Raw genomic sequence first — 17,736 nt, forward strand, 5'->3', positions numbered from 1 at the left:
CTTAATCAGGAATTCACCAGAAAATTCTCTTGGTTGCATCTATAAAGTGCCTTGTGGAAACTGTGATAGATTTTATGTTGGTGAGACTGGTAAGGATCTTTCTGTTAGACTTAAGCAACACAAATATAGTATAAGAACGGGACAAGAATCAAATGCCTTGTTTAATCATATCAAAAACTATGATTATTGTATTGACTGGAGTAACGCCATCTCAGTTATTAACTCTAACTCTATTACCAAGAGAAATATCATTGAATCTTCTATCATTAAATACACAAAGAATTATAATCTTAATATTAGTGATGGTCTATGCAAATTAGATAACTTTATTGTCGATAAGATTTGTAAAATGATAAGTTTATGAACGCTCGTTGTATGTTTTGGACAATCACATGTTTACCAAATGGCGTCTTAGCTTCGTCTCTTCGATGTATATCAACTGACTGCTATATTTCTCTCTTGTGTCTCCCCTGATAATGTGATTATTCCACGAATGTGCACTTGGGAACTTTTCGTGTTTCATTTTCCCCGTGGACTCATAGGAATATATATATATATATATATATATATATATATATATATATATATATATATATATATATATATATATATATATATATATATATATATATATATATATATGTAGTTGTGCGGAGGAGGGTGGATGTGCTGGAAATGATATGTTTGAGGACAACATGTGGTGTGAGGTGGTTTGATCGAGTAAGTAATAATAGGGTAAGAGAGATGTGTGGTAATAAAAAGAGTGTCGTTGAGAGAGCAGCAGAGGGTGTTTTGAAATGGTTTGGTCACATGGAGAGAATGAGTGAGGAAAGATTGACCAAGAGGATATATGTGTCAGAGGTGGAGGGAACGAGGAGAAGTGGGAGACTAAGTTGGAAGTGGGAAGATGGAGTGAAAAAGATTTTGAGTGGTCGGGGCCTGAACATGCAGGAGGGTGAAAGGCGTACAAGGAATAGAGTGAATTGGAACGATGTGGTATACCGGGGTCGACGTGCTGTCAATGGATTGAACCAGGGCATGTGAAGCGTTTCGCCGGGGTAAACCATGGAAAGTTCTGTGGGGCCTGGATGTGGAAAGGGAGCTGTGGTTTCAGTGCATCATTACATGACAGCTAGAGACTGAGTGTGAACGAATGGGGCCTTTGTTGTCTTCCTAGCGCTACCTCGCGCACATGAGGGGGAAGGGGGTTGTTATTTCATGTGTGGCAGGGTGGCGATGGGAATGAATAAAGGCAGACAGTATGAGTTATGTACATGTCTATATATGTATATGTCTGTGTGTGTATATATATATGTATACGTTGAGATGTATGGGTATGTATATTTGCGTGTGTGGACGTGTCTGTATATGCATGTGTATATGGGTGGGTTGGGCCATTCTTTCATCTGTTTCCATGCGCTACCTCGCTAACGCGGGAGACAGCGACAAAGTATAACAAAAATATATATAAATAGATAAATAGTATATATATATTGGAAAGGATCACAATTTTGCACGTGATCAACATATTCCTATGAGTCCACAGGGGACTTATCGAGTTTCATTTTCCCCGCGGACTCATAGGAATGTATATGTGTGTATGAGTATATATGTATATATGTGCAGAGCATCAGATTGAGGAAGAGCAATGTGGTTTCAAAAGTGGTAGAGGATGTATGGATCAGATGTTTGCTTTGAAGAATGTATGTGAGAAATGGATTCGTATGTAGCATTTGTGGATCTGGAGAAGGTATATGATAGAGTTGATAGAGATGCTCTGTGGAAGGTATTAAGAGTATATGGTGTGGGAGGCAAGTTGTTAGAAGTGAAAAGTTTTTATCGAGGATGCAAGGCATGTGTACGTGTAGGAAGAGAAAAATAATTGGTTTTCAGTGATTGTTGGTTTGCGGCAGGGGTGCGTGATGTCTCCATGGTTGTTTAATTTGTTTATGGATGGGGCTGCGAGGGAGGTGAATGCAAGAATTTTGGAAAGAGGGGTAAGTAGCGGTCTGTTGTGGATGAGAGAGCTTGGGAAGTGAGTCAGTGTTTGTTCGCTGATGATACAGCGCTGGTGGCTGATTCGGGTGAGAAACTGCAGAAGCTGGTGACTGAGTTTGGTAAAGTGTGTGAAAGAAGAAAGCTGAGAGTAGATGTGAATAAGAGCAAGGTTATTGGGTACACTAGGGTTGAGGGACAAGTCAATTGGGAGGTAAGTTTGAATGGAGAAAAACTGGATGAAATGAAGTGTTTTAGATATCTGGGAGTGGATTTTGGCAGCGGATGGAACCATGGAAGCGAAAGTGAATCATAGGGTGGGGGAGGGGGCGAAAGTTCTAGGAACGTTGAAAAATGTGTGGAAGTCGAGAAAGTTATCTTGGAAAGCAAAAATGGGTATGTTTGAAGGAATGGTGGTTCCAACCATGTTATATGGTTGAGAGGCGTGGGCGTTGTGCGGAGGATGGTGGATGTGCTGGAAATGAGATGTTTAAGGGCAATATGTGGTGTGAGATGGTTTGATCGAGTAAGTAATAATAGGGTAAGAGAAATGTGTGGTAATAAAAATAGTGTGGTTGAGAGAGCAGAAGAGGGTGTTTTGAAGTGGTTTGGTCACATGGAGAGAATGAGTGACGGAAGATTGACAAAGACGATATACCTGTCGGAGGTGGAGGGAACGAACAGAAGTGAGAGACCAAATTGGAGGTGGAAGGATGGAGTGAAAAAGATTTTGAGTGATCGGGGTCTGAACATGCAGGAGGATGAAAGGTGTGCAAGAAATAGAATGAATTGGAACGATGTGGTATACCAGGGTTAAGGGAGAAAGAATACTTCCCATGTATTCCTCACGTGTCGTAGCAGGTGAATAAGGGGACGGAAACGGGGGTAGATAAACCTTCCCCTCCTTGTATTTTAACTTTCTAAAAGGGGAAACAGAAGAAGGAGTCACGCGGGGAGTGCTCATCCTCCTCGAAGGCTCAGATTTGGGTGTCTAAATGTGTGTGGATGTAACCAAAATGAGTAAAAAAAGAGAGATAGGTCCTATGTTTGAGGAGAGGAACCTAGATGTTTTGGCTCTGAGTGAAATGAAGTTCAAGGGTAAAAGGGGGAGAAAGGTTTGGGAATATTTTGGGAGTAAAGTCGTGGGTTGGTGAGAGGACAAGAGCAAGGGAAGGTGTAGCACTACTCCTGAAACAGGAGTGGTGGGAGTATGTGATAGAGTGTAAGAGAGTAAGCTCTAGATTGATATGGGTAAAACTGAATGTGAATTGAGAAAGATGGGTGATTATTGGTGCGTATGCACCTGGGCATGAGGCAAGTGTTTTCGGAGCTGCTGAGTGAGTGTGTTAGTAGTTTTGATGCACGAGATCGGGTTATAGTGATGGGTGATTCGAATGCAAAGGTGAGTAATGTGGCAGTTAAGTGAATAATTGGTGTACATGGGTGTTCAGTGTTGTAAATGGAAATGGTGAAGATCTTGTAGATTTGTGTGCTGAAAAAGGACTGGTGATTGGGAATACCTGGTTTAAAAAGAGAGATATGCATAAGTATACGTATGTTAGTAGGAGAGATGGCCAGAAAGCGTTTTTGGATTATATGTTGATTGATAGGCGAGTGAAGGAGAGACTTTTGGATATTGATGTGCTGAAGTGTGAGACTGGAGGGATGTCTGATCATTATCCTGTGGAGGCAAAGGTAAAGATTTGTAGAGGTGTTCAGAAAAGAAGAAGGAATGTTGGGGGGAAGAAAGTGGTGAAAGTATGTGAGCTTGAGAAGGAGAACTGTGTGAGGAAGTACCAGGAGAGAGTGAGTCCAGAATGGAAACAGGTGAGTGCACAGGACGTAAGGGGAGTGGGAGAGGAATGGGATGTATTTAGGGAAGCAGTGATGGCTTGCGCAAAAGATGCTTTTGGCTTGATAAAGCGTTGGATGTGGGCCGATTAGAAAGAGTAGTGAGTGGCGGGATGAAGAAGTAAGATTATTAGTGAAAGAGAAGAGAGAGGCATTTGGACGATTTGTGCAGGGAAATAGTGCAAATAACTGGGAGATGTATAAAAGAAAGAGGCAGGAGGTCAAGAGAAGGTGCAAGAGGTGGAAAAGAGGGAAAATGAAGGTTGGGGTGAGGGAGTATCATTACATTTTCAGGAGGATAAAAAGATGCTTTGGAAGGAGGTAAATAAAGCACGTAAGACAAGGGAACAAATGAGAACATCGGTGAGGGGGCTAATGGGAAGGTGATAACAAGTAGAGGTGATGTGAGAAGGAGATGGAGTGAGTATTGTGAAGGTTTAGGGTTAGGGAGAATGGTTAGGTAAACAGAGAAGAGGGAGTAAAAGCCTTGTGGAAGATGAAAGCCGGCAAGGCGGCGGGTTTGGATGGTATTGCAGTAGAATTTATTAAAAAAAAAGGGGGTGACTGTGTTGTTGACTAGTTGGTAAGAATATTTAATGTATATATGACTCATGGTGAGGCGCCTGAGGATTAGCGGAATGCATGCAAAGTGCCTCTGTAGAAAGGTAAAGGGGATAAAGGTGAGTGCTCAAATTACAGAGGTATAAGTTTGTTGAGTATTCCTGGGACATTATATGCGAGGGTATTGATTGAAAGGGTGAAAGCATGTACAGAGCATGAGACTGGGGAAGAGCAGTGTGGTTTCAGAAGTGGTAGAGGATGTGTGGATCAGGTGTTTGCTTTGAAGAATGTACGTGAGAAATACAAAAGCTAATGGATTTGTATGTAGCATTTATGGATCCGGAGAAGGCATATGAGTTGATAAAGATGCTCTGTGGAAGTTATTAAGAATATAAGGTGTTGGAGGCAAATTGTTAGATGCAGTGATAAGTTTTTATCGAGGATGTGAGGCATGTGTACGAGTGAATGTAGGTTTGTGGCAGGGGTGCGTGATGTCTCCATGGTTGTTTAAATTGTTGTTAGGAGGTGAATGCAAATATGCAGTCTGTTGTGGATGAGAGAGCTTGGGAAGTGAGTCAGTTGTTGTTTGCTGATGATACAGCGCTAGTGGCTAATTCGGGTGAGAAACTGCAGAAGCTGGTGACTGAGTTTGGTAAAGTGTGTGAAAGAAGGAAGCTCAGAGTAAATGTGAATAAGAGCAAGGTTATTAGGTACAGTAAGGTTGAGGGACAAGTCAATTGGGAGGTAAGTTTGAATTGAGAGAAACTGGAGGAAATAAAGTGCTTTAGATGTCTGGGAGTGGATTTGGCAGCGGACGGAACCATGGAAACGAAAGTGAGTCACAGGTTGGGGGAGGAGGCGAAAGTTCTGGGAGCGTTGAAAAATGTGTGAAAAACGAGAACATTATTCCGGAAGACAAAATTGGATATGTATGAATGAATAGTGGTTCCAACAATGTTATAGGTTGCGAGGCGTGGGCTATAGAGGGAGTTGTGCGGAAGAGGGTGGATGTGTCAAAATTAGATGTTTAAGGACAATATGTGGTGTGAGGTGGTTTGATCGAGTAAATAATGAAAGGGTAAGAGAGATGTGTGGTAATAAAAAGAGTGTGGAAGTGAGAGCAGAAGAGGGTGTTTTGAAATTGTTTGGCCACATAGAGAGAATGAGTGAGGAAAGATTGACACAGAGAATATATATTTCAGAGATGGAGGGAACGAGGAGAGGTGAGAGACCAAATTGCAGGTGGAAAGATAGAGTGAAAAAGGTTTTGAGTGATCGGAGCCTGAGCATGCAGGAGGGTGAAAGGCGTGCAAAGAATAGAGTGAATTGGAACGATGTGTTATACCGGGGTCGACGTACTGTCAATGGATTCATCCAGGGCATGTGAAGCGTCTCGGGTAAATCAAGGAAAGTTTTTTGGGGCCTGGATGTGGAAAGGGAGCTGTGGTTTCGGTGCATTATACATGACAGCTAGAGACTGAGTGTGAACGAATGTGGCCTTTGTTGTCTTTTCCTAGCGCAATTTCGCGCGGGGGGGGGGGGGGGGTGGATGCTGTTTCATGTGTGGTGGGGTGGCGACGGGAATGGTTGAAGGCAGCAAGTATGATTATCTCCACATTCGTTCACACTCAGTCTCTAGCTGTCATGTATAATGCACCGAAACCACAGTACCTTTCCACATCCAGGCCCCACAAAACTTTCCATGGTTTACCCCAGACGCTTCACATGCCCTGGTTCAATCCACTGACAGCACGTCGACCCCGGTATACCACATCGTTCCAATTCACTCTATTCCTTTCACGTTTTTCACCCTCTTGTATGTTCAGGCCCAGATCGCTCAAAATCGTTTTCACTCCATCCTTCCACCTCTAATTTGGTCTCCCACTTCTCGGTCCCTCCATCTCTGACACATACATCCTCTTTGTCAATCTTTCCTCACTCATTCTCTCCATGTGACCAAACCATTTCGATACACCCTCTTCTGCTCTCTCAACGACTTTCTTTTTATTGCCATACATCTCTCTTACATTTCCATTACTTACTCAACCAAACCACCTCACACCACATACTGTCATCAAACATTTCTTTTCCAATACATCCACCCTACTCCACACAACCTACACCATGCAACCATATAAAATTGTTGGAACCACTGCTTATTCAAACATACCCAATTTCTCTTTTCGAGATAACGTTCCCGCTTCAACACATTCTTCTCCCAGAACCTTTTCCCCTTCCCTAACCCTGTGACTTACTTCGGCTTCCATGGTTCCATCCGCTGCTAAATCCACTCCCAGGTATCTAAAACACTTCACTTCCTCCAGTTATTCTCCATTTAAAATTACATCCCAATTAACTTGTCCCTCAACCCTACTGAACCAAATAACCTTGCTCTTGTTCACATTTACTTTCAGCTTTCTTCTTTCACACGCTTAACCAAACTCAGCCACCAACTTTTGCAGCTTCTCACCCAAATCAATCACCAGCGCTGTATCATCAGCGAACAACAACCGACTCACTTCCCAAGCTCTCTCATCCACAACAGACTGCCCCGCTCTCCAAAACTCTTGCATTCACCTCCCTAACAAACCCTTCCATAAACAAATTAAACAACCATGGAGACATCACGTACCCCTGCCGCAAACCGACATTCACCTAGAACCAATCACTTTCCTCTCTACCTACTGGTACACATGCCTTACATTCTTGGTAAAAACTTTTCACTGCTTCTGGCAACTTGACTCCCACACCATGTACTCGTAATACCTTCAACAAAGCATCTCTATCAACCCTATAATATGCCCTCTCCAGATCCATAAATGCTACATACAAATACATCTGTTTCCTAAGTATTTCTCGCATACATCCTTGAAAGCAAACACCTGATCCACACATCCTCTACCACTTCTGAAACCACACTGCTCTTCCTCAGTCTGGTGTTCTGTATATGCCTTTACAATCTCAGTCAACACCCTTTCATATGACTTCCCAGGAATTCTCTACAAACATATACTTTTGTAATTTGAGCACTCACCTTTATCCCCTTTGCCTTTGTACAATGGCACTATGCATGCATTCCGCCAATCCTCAGGCACTTCACCATGACACATACATACATTGAATATCATCACCAACAAGTCAACAACACAGTCATCCCCTTTTTTGATGAATTCCACTGCAATACCATCCAAACCCGCCGCTTTGCCATCTTTCATCTTCAGCAAAGCTTTTATTACCTCTTCTCTGTTTACCAGATGTTTTGAATGGAGGTAGAGAAAGTGCCTAAGACAAGAAAACAACTGGAAACATTGGTGAAGGGGCTAATGGGGATGTAATAACAAGTAGTGGTAAAGTAAGAAGGAGATGGAGTGAGTATTTTGAAGGTTTGTTGAATGTGTTTGATGATAGAGTTGCAGATATAGGGTGTTTTGGTCGAGGTGGTGTGCGAAGTGAGAGGGGTCAGGGAGAATGGTTTGGTAAACAGAGAAGAGATAGTGAAAGCTTTGTGGAAGATGAAAGCTGGCAAGGCAGAGGGTTTGGATAGTAATGCAGTGGAACTTATTAAAAAAGGGAGTGACTGTGTTGTTGACTGGTTAGTGAGGATATTCAGTGTATGTATGGTGCATGATGAAGTGCCTGAGGATTGGCGGAATGCTTGTATAGTGCCATTGTATAAAGGCAAAAGGGATAAAGGTTAGTGTTCAAATTACAGAGGTATAAGTTTGTTAAGTATTCATGGGAAATTATATGGGAGGGTATTGATTGAGAGGGTCAAGGCATGCACAGAGCATCAGATTGGGGAAGAGCAGTGTTGTATCAGAAGTGGTAGAGGATGTGTGGAGCAGGTGTTTGCTTTGAAGAATGTGTGCGAGAAATACTTAGAAAAACAAATTGATTTGTATGTAGCATTTATGGATCTGGAGAAGGCATATGATAGAGTTGATAGAGATACTCTGTGGAAGGTATTAAGAGTATATGGTGTGGGAGGTAAGTTGCTAGAAGCAGTGAAAAGTTTTTATCGAGGATATAGGAAGAGAGGATGTATTAAGAGAGGAAAGTGATTGGTTCCCAGTGAATGTCGGTTTGCGGCAGGGGTGCTTGATGTATCCATGGCTGTTTAATTTGTATATGGATGGGGTTGTTAGGGAGGTGAATGCAAGAGTTTTGCATAGATGTGCAAGTATGCAGTCTGATGTCGATAAGAGGGCTTGGGAAGTGTCAATTTTTGCTTGCTGATGATACAACGCTGGTGACTGATTCGGGTGAGAAACTGCAGAAGTTGGTGACTGAATTTGGTAAAGTGTGTGAAAGAAAATAGCTGAGAGTAAATGTGAGTAAGAGTAAGGTTATTAGGATCATTAGGTTTCAGGGACAAGTTAATTAGGATGTAAGTTTGAATGGAGAAAAACTGGAGGAAGTGAAGTGTTTTAAATATCTGGGAGTGGATTTGGCAGCGGATGGAACCATGGAAGCAAAAGTGAGTCACAGGGGTGGGTAGGGGGTGAAGGTTCTGGGAGCGTTAAAGAAGACGAGAAATTATCTCGGAGAGCAAAAATGGGTACGTTTGAAGGAATAGTGGTTCCTACAATGCTGTATGGTTGCGAGGCGTAGGCTATAGATAGGGTTGTGCGGAGAAGGGTGGATGTGTTGGAAATGAAATGTTTGAGAACAATATGTGGTGTGAGGTGGTTTGATCGAGTAAGTACTTAAAGAGTAAGAGAGATTTGTGGTGATAAAAAGAGTGTGGTTGAGAGAGCAGAAGAGGGTGTATTGAAATGGTTTGGTCAGATGGAGAAGATGAGTGAGGAAAGATTGACAAAGAGGATATATATGTCAAATGTGGAGCGAACGAGAAGTGGGAGACCAAATTGGAGGTGGACGGATGGAGTGAAAAAGATTTTGAGCGATAGGGGCCTGAACATACAGGAGGATGAAAGGCTTGCAAGGAAAGGAGTGAATTAGAACGATTTGGTATACCGGGGTCGACGTGCTGTCAATGGATTGAACCAGGGCATGTGAAGCGTCTAGGATAAACCATGGAAAGTTTTGTGGGACCTGGATGTAGAAAGGGAGCTGTGTTTTTGGTGCATTACACATGACAGCTAGAGACTGAGTATGAACGAATGTGGCCTTTTGTCTCTTCCTAGCGCTACCTCGCCGGGGGGGGGGGGGGGGGATGCTATTCTATGTGTGGTGGGGTGGTGACGAGAATGAATAAAGGCAGCAAGTTTGAATATTTATTGGTGTATATATGTATATGTTTGTGCTATGTATGTGTATGTATACGTTGAAATGTATAGGTATGTATCTGTGCGTGTGTGGGCGTGTATGTATATACATGTGTATGTGGATGAGTTGGGCCATTCTTTCGTCTGTTTCCTTGCGCTACCTCGCTAACGCGGGAGACAGCGACAAAGTATAATAAATAAATATTAGTTGTTATTATTATTACCAATATTGGCATCACTGTTGTGACGATTATGATGATACTGATTTTGATGATGATAATGATAACAATATAATGATAATGATAATGATAATGATAATAATATTAATAATAATAATAATAATAATAATAATAATAATAATAATAATAATAATAATAATAATAATAATGATAATAATAATAATGATGATGATGATAATGATAATAATGATGATGATAATAATAATAATAATAATAATAATAATAATAATAATAATAATAATAATAATAATAATAATAATAATGATAATAATAATAATAATAAGTTTACGTGTATACTTTTAATTGTTCATTTTAGAATCAGATTTTGCAATATGAAATGATTTTGTCATATCCCATTAGGTCAGCAGTTCGATCTAACGGACCCAAAGCTGATAGAGTTCGAGAGGATAATGAAAGATTTGTTCGCCTCAATGGTCCCTTTTTCCGTGCCTGACTTCCTACCATGGATCACTTACATCCTTCCCAAGTACTTTCTGAACCACGTATTCCAGTACGGTTTCTTAGAAGACGCCAAAGAGAGAATCCTACAATTCTTTTTTGTAAGTATGAACCTGTTGTCCCTTGAACCAGTGGAGATTACCGATCGAGATGGTTGGTAAACAGACAACAAGGTGGGTGTATTTTCTAGACTTAGCTAGATTGGAGTTCCAGTTCTAACATAACAAGGATATCACAAAGTTATATCAGTGTTACATAGATAATACGGTATGATACGGTATAGATTTCTTTTGCAACCACTTGTGTAGCTTCATTTACTTACATAATCCGACTGTTTGAATTACACATACCTCGTTTCGCCCCCTCACATTTCCTTGGCTCGTGGCCGACCGTCTTTATATTGCATCCTGTACGTGACATGTAACTCTTATGTAAAAAAAAAAAAAATTCATCATTACTTAGTAGCCTATCAGAGTTGTGTCTGCATCAACGGACGGACAGATAAATCATTATTTTGGGAGACAAGTTTGTCTTCAGCTCAGCGTTATCAATATCATTTCGACTAGATCTTTTCTTACTTAGATAATTTATGTTTGTTAATTGAAATACTTAACTTCTGTGTCATGTAATTATATTGAATCTCATTAACGTGCTGTTGTGTGTATGGTTTCGTTTTGGTAATTCGTATTTCGATTTCCTTTGGCTGGGCTGATTACACAGCTTTAACACGTCTTAGATGTATATTTAGCAGCTCTTAGTCAAGATACAGCAATGAAAAAGATCATAATTATCATCAAGACGCTACTCACTGCTCTGGTATGAACCCAAGTTAATCTAAAAAATATAGGTCATGTGTGAACACTCCCTTCCCCTCCCACTCCCCCCAAACGGAAAGCTATCCAAACTATCATCCCACAACATTTGGCTAAAATTGGCTTGATGATATAAGTTGCATAATGAAATACAAGTGAATGTTGTGAAAGAATATTGTCACTTCACTCTCTGGCCCTTGTGACTTGAGTCATTGATAACAATATAGATTATCGTGTGATACAAACAGTTGACAACACGAACTGTTAGTTAAGTAGTAGTACCTTGAAGGACGTGTATGTTTTCTGAAGATGTTAATTCAAGATTTGATATTGAGTTTCATCCATCTGTACCTTGTTGTATGACCAGTGACTTTGCTCTTTCTTCTGTCCTGATCCTATGGCTTATGTTGTAAACATCTCACGTTCAAGTCGATCGCTTATCAGGCTCATCTCTCTAACGTTAGACTTAGAGCTTAGACGAGTGAAATTTTTTTTCTGTACTCTGTAGCTGATGACATATGAGCTGTAGATACAATGAAAGAAGGCTTAATACCTGACACTGTATGTCAGTAACTGTTCCTCCTCACCTTTGTTCATTGTGCTTTGAGGAAGTCAAAACAGAGCTGAGCCATATATGTTGTCTTAACGCTGTAGCCTGTGTCATGAGGAGGGAGCAAGTGTGTTCCTTGTCTAACGTAAGGTTTACCATACGTGTCACAGAGCGAGATCGAGGAGCACCGTGCTACTTTAGACCGTGACAACCCACGAGACCTGATAGATGGCTACCTGATAGAGATGGATGAGAAGCAGGTTGACCCGGATGTTACCTGCAATGGTGAGTGTCCCCTACATTCAATACAGTGGTAAGTGACCATGGCATTATCTACAGTGGTTAGTGATCCCATCACTACCTGCGGTGATGAGCAGCCCTTATTGCCACTACATTTGATAACATTAACACATACATTTGATAACATTAACACATACATTTGATAACATTAACACATACATTTGACAACATTAACACATACATTTGATAACATTAACACATACATTTGATAACATTAACACATACATTTGATAACATTAACACATACATTTGATAACATTAACACATACCTTTGATAACATTAACACATACATTTGATAACATTAACACATACATTTGATGACATTAACACATACATTTGATAACATTAACACATACATTTGATGACATTAACACATACATTTGATAACATTAACACATACATTTGATAACATTAACACATACATTTGATAACATTAACACATACATTTGATAACATTAACACATACATTTGATAACATTAACACATACATTTGATAACATTAACACATACATTTGATAACATTAACACATACATTTGATAACATTAACACATACATTGATGACATTAACACATACATTTGATGACATTAACACATACATTTGATGACATTAACACATACATTTGATAACATTAACACATACATTTGATAACATTAACACATACATTTGATGACATTAACACATACATTTGATGACATTAACACATACATTTGATAACATTAACACATACATTTGATAACATTAACACATACATTTGATAACATTAACACATAAATTTGATAACATTATCACGTACATTTGATGACATTAACACATACATTTGATAACATTAACACATACATTTGATAACATTAACACATACATTTGACAACATTAACACATAAATTTGATAACATTAACACACATTTGATAACATTAACACATACATTTGATAACATTAACACATACATTTGATAACATTAACACATACATTTGATAACATTAACACATACATTTGATAACATTAACACATACATTTGATAACATTAACACATACATTTGATAACATTAACACATACATTTGATAACATTAACACATACATTTGATAACATTAACACATACATTTGATAACATTAACACATACATTTGATAACATTAACACATACATTTGATAACATTAACACATACATTTGATAACATTAACACATACATTTGATAACATTAACACATACATTTGATGACATTAACACATACATTTGATAACATTAACACATACATTTGATGACATTAACACATACATTTGATAACATTAACACATACATTTGATAACATTAACACATACATTTGATAACATTAACACATACATTTGATAACATTAACACATACATTTGATAACATTAACACATACATTTGATAACATTAACACATACATTTGATGACATTAACACATACATTTGATGACATTAACACATACATTTGATAACATTAACACATACATTTGATAACATTAACACATACATTTGATAACATTAACACATACATTTGATAACATTAACACATACATTTGATAACATTAACACATACATTTGATAACATTAACACATACATTTGATAACATTAACACATACATTTGATAACATTAACACATACATTTGATGACATTAACACATAGAAATAACTCGTTTTTATTAAAAATTTCTATTTTTGAATCTTTATTGTGAAAGTCGGAATTTCCAGAGACTTACAATTTCAGAAGTAAGATCAGGTTGACTGACTGGTTAACTAAGCCTAACCCATTGTCAAACTCTTTAAGGCTGACAACGTCATTTTCGAACCTCCAGTGTTGACTGGAAACATCTTCTTCAAGATAATTCTAAGACCATACAAGCTCCCACAGAAGGAATGGTGTTTGCCATTCCTGACCATAAAAGCAATACTGTTTTATTTACAGTGAATATCTGGTTCAGGATTCTTAAATATTTTTGTATTAAACCCCCTTATCCTTTGTGTAGGGCCACTGCAGACTTCGAGGTTGCAGCACAATTAGAAGCAGGAAAAAATTGAGTCCTTCGGAACATGAAGTTCCTCGACTACTCTGCACGGCTTATCAACTACTGACAATGATACAGAGTCGTCCAGGGTGATTGGTCACTCATAGTGTAACCTCAAGTGGGCCAAACTTGGTGACACTTGTACAAAAAATATATAGTAAGGACCCTTACTATGTGTAGCACTCATAGACGACACCACGTGAGACACTGTCAGACGGTTCTATGTGAACCACGATCAACCTACAATGTGTGAGACACTGTTAGACGATACTACGTGAACCACGATCAGTCACCATTATGTGAGAATCTGTCAGACGATACTATGTGAACCACAATCGATTAACACTGTGAGACACTATCAGACGATACCACGTGAACCTCGATCAATCAACAATTTATGAGACACTGTCAGACGATAATATGAGAACCACAATCAACCAATACCATGTGAGACACTATCAGATGATGCTCTATAAACCATGATCAACCAGCACTGTGTAAACCACCGTAAGACGATAAAAAGTGAACAACGATCAACCAACACTATGAAATACAGTGTCAGACGATACCATGTGAACTACGATCAACCAACACTATGAGATACTGTCAGGAGACATAATACTATCAACCAACACTATGAGATACTCTGTCAGACGATACCATGTGAACCGAGACACTGTCAGGAGACACAATATGAACAATGTGAGACTGTGTCAGAAGACATAATATGAACAATGTGAGACAGTGTCAGAGACATAATATGAACAATGTGAGACTGTCAGAAGACATAATATGAACAATGTGAGACAGGTGTCAGGAGACATAATATGAACAATGTGAAACAGTGTCAGGAGACATAATATGAACAATGTGAGACTGTCAGAAGACATAATATGAACAATGTGAGACGCTGTCAGGAGACATAATATGAACAATGTGAGACACTGTCAGTAGACATAATATGAACAATGTGAGACAGTGTCAGAAGACATAATATGAACAATGTGAGACAGTGTCAGAGGACATAATATGAACAATGTGAGACAGTGTCAGAAGACATAATATGATCAATGTGAGACAGTGTCAGAAGACAAAATATGAACAATGTGAGACACTGTCAGTAGACATAATATGAACAATGTGAGACGCTGTCAGAAAACATAATATGAACAACGTGAGACACTGTCAGATGACATAATATGAACAATGTGAGACTGTCAGAAGACATAATATGAACAATGTGAGACAGTGTCAGAAGACATAATATGAACAATGTGAGACAGTGTCAGGAGACATAGTATGAACAATGTGAGATTGTCAGTAGACAGAATATGGACAATGTGAGACACTGTGAGGAGACATAATATGAAAAATGTGAGACTGTCAGAGGACATGATATGAACAATGTGAGACAGTGTCAGAAGACCTAAAATGAACAATGTGAGACACTTGTCAGAAGACATAATATGAATAATGTGAGACACTTGTCAGAAGACATAATATGAACAATGTGAGACAGTGTCAGTAGACATAATATGAACAATGTGAGACAGTGTCAGAAGACATGATATGAACAATGTGAGACACTTATCAGAAGACATAATATGAACAATGTGAGACACTGTCAGGAGACATAATATGAACAATGTGAGACAGTGTCAGAAGACATAATATGAACAATGTGAGACACTTGTCAGAAGACATAATATGAACAATGTGAGACAGTGTCAGAGGACATAATATGAACAATGTGAGACACTGTCAGAGGACATAATATGAACAATGTGAGACACTCTCAGAAGACATAATATGAGCAATGTGAGACTCAGAAGACATAATATGATCAATGTGAGACTGTAAGTTGATATAATATGAACAATGTGAGACTGTCAGTAGACATAATATGAACAATGGGAGACTGTCAGTAAACATCTTATGAACAATGTGAGACAGTGTCAGGAGACATAATATGAACAATGTGAGACTGTGTCAGGAGACATAATATGAACAATGTGAAACACTGTCAGAAGACATAATATGAACAATGTAAGAATGTCAGAAGACATAATATGAACAATGTGAGACAGTGTCAGAAAACAAAATATGAACAATGTGAGACAGTGCCAGGAGACATAATATGAACAATGTGAGACTGTCAGTAGACATAATATGAACTATGTGAGACAGTGTCAGGAGACATAATATGAACAATGTGAGACAGTGTCAGAAGACATAATATGAACAATGTGAGACAGTGTCAGAAGACATAATATGAACAATGTGAGACACTGTCAGAAGACATAATATGAACAATGTGAGTGTCAGAAGACATAATATGAACAATGTGAGACAGTGTCAGAAGACATGATATGAACAATGTGAGACACTGTCAGGAGACATAATATGAACAATGTGAGACAATGTCAGTAGACATGATATGAACAATATGAGACAGTGTCAGGAGACATAATATGAACAATGTGAGACTGTCAGAAGACATGATATGAACAATGTGAGACAGTGTCAGAGGACCTAAAATGAACAATGTGAGACACTGCCGAAAGACATAATATGACCAATGTGAGTGTCAGAAGACATACTATGACCAATGTGAGACAGTGTCAGAAGACATAATATGAACAATGTGAGACACTGTCAAGAGACATAATATGAACAATGTGAGACACTGTCACAAGACATAATAAGAACAATGTGAGACACTGTCAGTAGACATAATATGAACAATGTGAGACTGTCAGAATACATAATATGTACAATGTGAGACTGTTAGTAGACATAATATGAACAATGTGAGACTGTCAGTAGACATAATATGAACAATGTGAGACTGTCAGTAGACATAATATGAAGAATGTGAGACACTGTCAGGAGACATAATATGAACAATGTGAGACCTAAAATGAACAATGTGAGAAACTGTCAAAAGACATAATATGACCAATGTGAGTGTCAGAAGACATAATATGACCAATGTGAGACAGTGTCAGAAGACATAATATGGATAATGTGAGACACTGTCAAGAGACATAATATGAACAATGTGAGACAGTGTCAGTAGACATAATATGAACAATGTGAGACAGTGTCAGGAGACATAGTATGAACAATGTGAGGCAGTGTCAGACGACATAATATGAACAATGTGAGACTGTGTCACGAGACATAATATGAACAATGTGTAACACTGTCAGAAGACATAATATGAACAATGTGAGACAATGTCAGGAGACATAATATGAACAATATGAGACACTGTGAGGAGACATAATATGAACAATGTGAGACACTGTCAGGAGACATAATATGAACAATGTGAGACACTGTCAGAAGACATAATATGAACAACGTGAGACACTCAGACATAATATGAACAATGTGAGACACTCAGACAATATGAACAATGTGAGACTCTGTCAGAAGATATAATATGAACAATGTGAGACACTGTCAGAAGACGTAATATGAACAATGTGAGACACTGTCAGAAGATATAATATGAACAATGTGAGACACTGTCAGAAGACATAATATGAAGAATGTGAGTGTCAGAAGACATAATATGAACAACGTAAGACACTGTCAGCAGACATTATATGAACAAAGTGAGACACTGTCAGAAGCCATAATATGAACAATGTGAGTCACTTTCAGGAGACATGATATGAACAATGTGAGACACTGTCAGGAGA

General features: G+C 38.7%; 1 protein-coding gene across 3 annotated transcripts in view; it reads left to right on the forward strand.

The window, feature by feature from the left end:
- Window positions 1–17,736, forward strand: part of LOC139750939 (cytochrome P450 2L1-like) — a 110,755-nt gene that overhangs the window by 48,483 nt on the left and 44,536 nt on the right. For all 3 annotated transcript variants that reach the window (XM_071665859.1, XM_071665861.1, XM_071665860.1), the window contains 2 exons: window positions 10,235–10,434; window positions 11,866–11,980. In XM_071665859.1, the coding sequence (XP_071521960.1) occupies window positions 10,235–10,434; window positions 11,866–11,980 (315 nt within the window). The remainder of the gene's footprint in view (window positions 1–10,234; window positions 10,435–11,865; window positions 11,981–17,736) is intronic.

This window comes from Panulirus ornatus, chromosome 10, assembly GCF_036320965.1.
Source record: "Panulirus ornatus isolate Po-2019 chromosome 10, ASM3632096v1, whole genome shotgun sequence".
Lineage (NCBI taxonomy): Eukaryota > Metazoa > Arthropoda > Malacostraca > Decapoda > Palinuridae > Panulirus > Panulirus ornatus.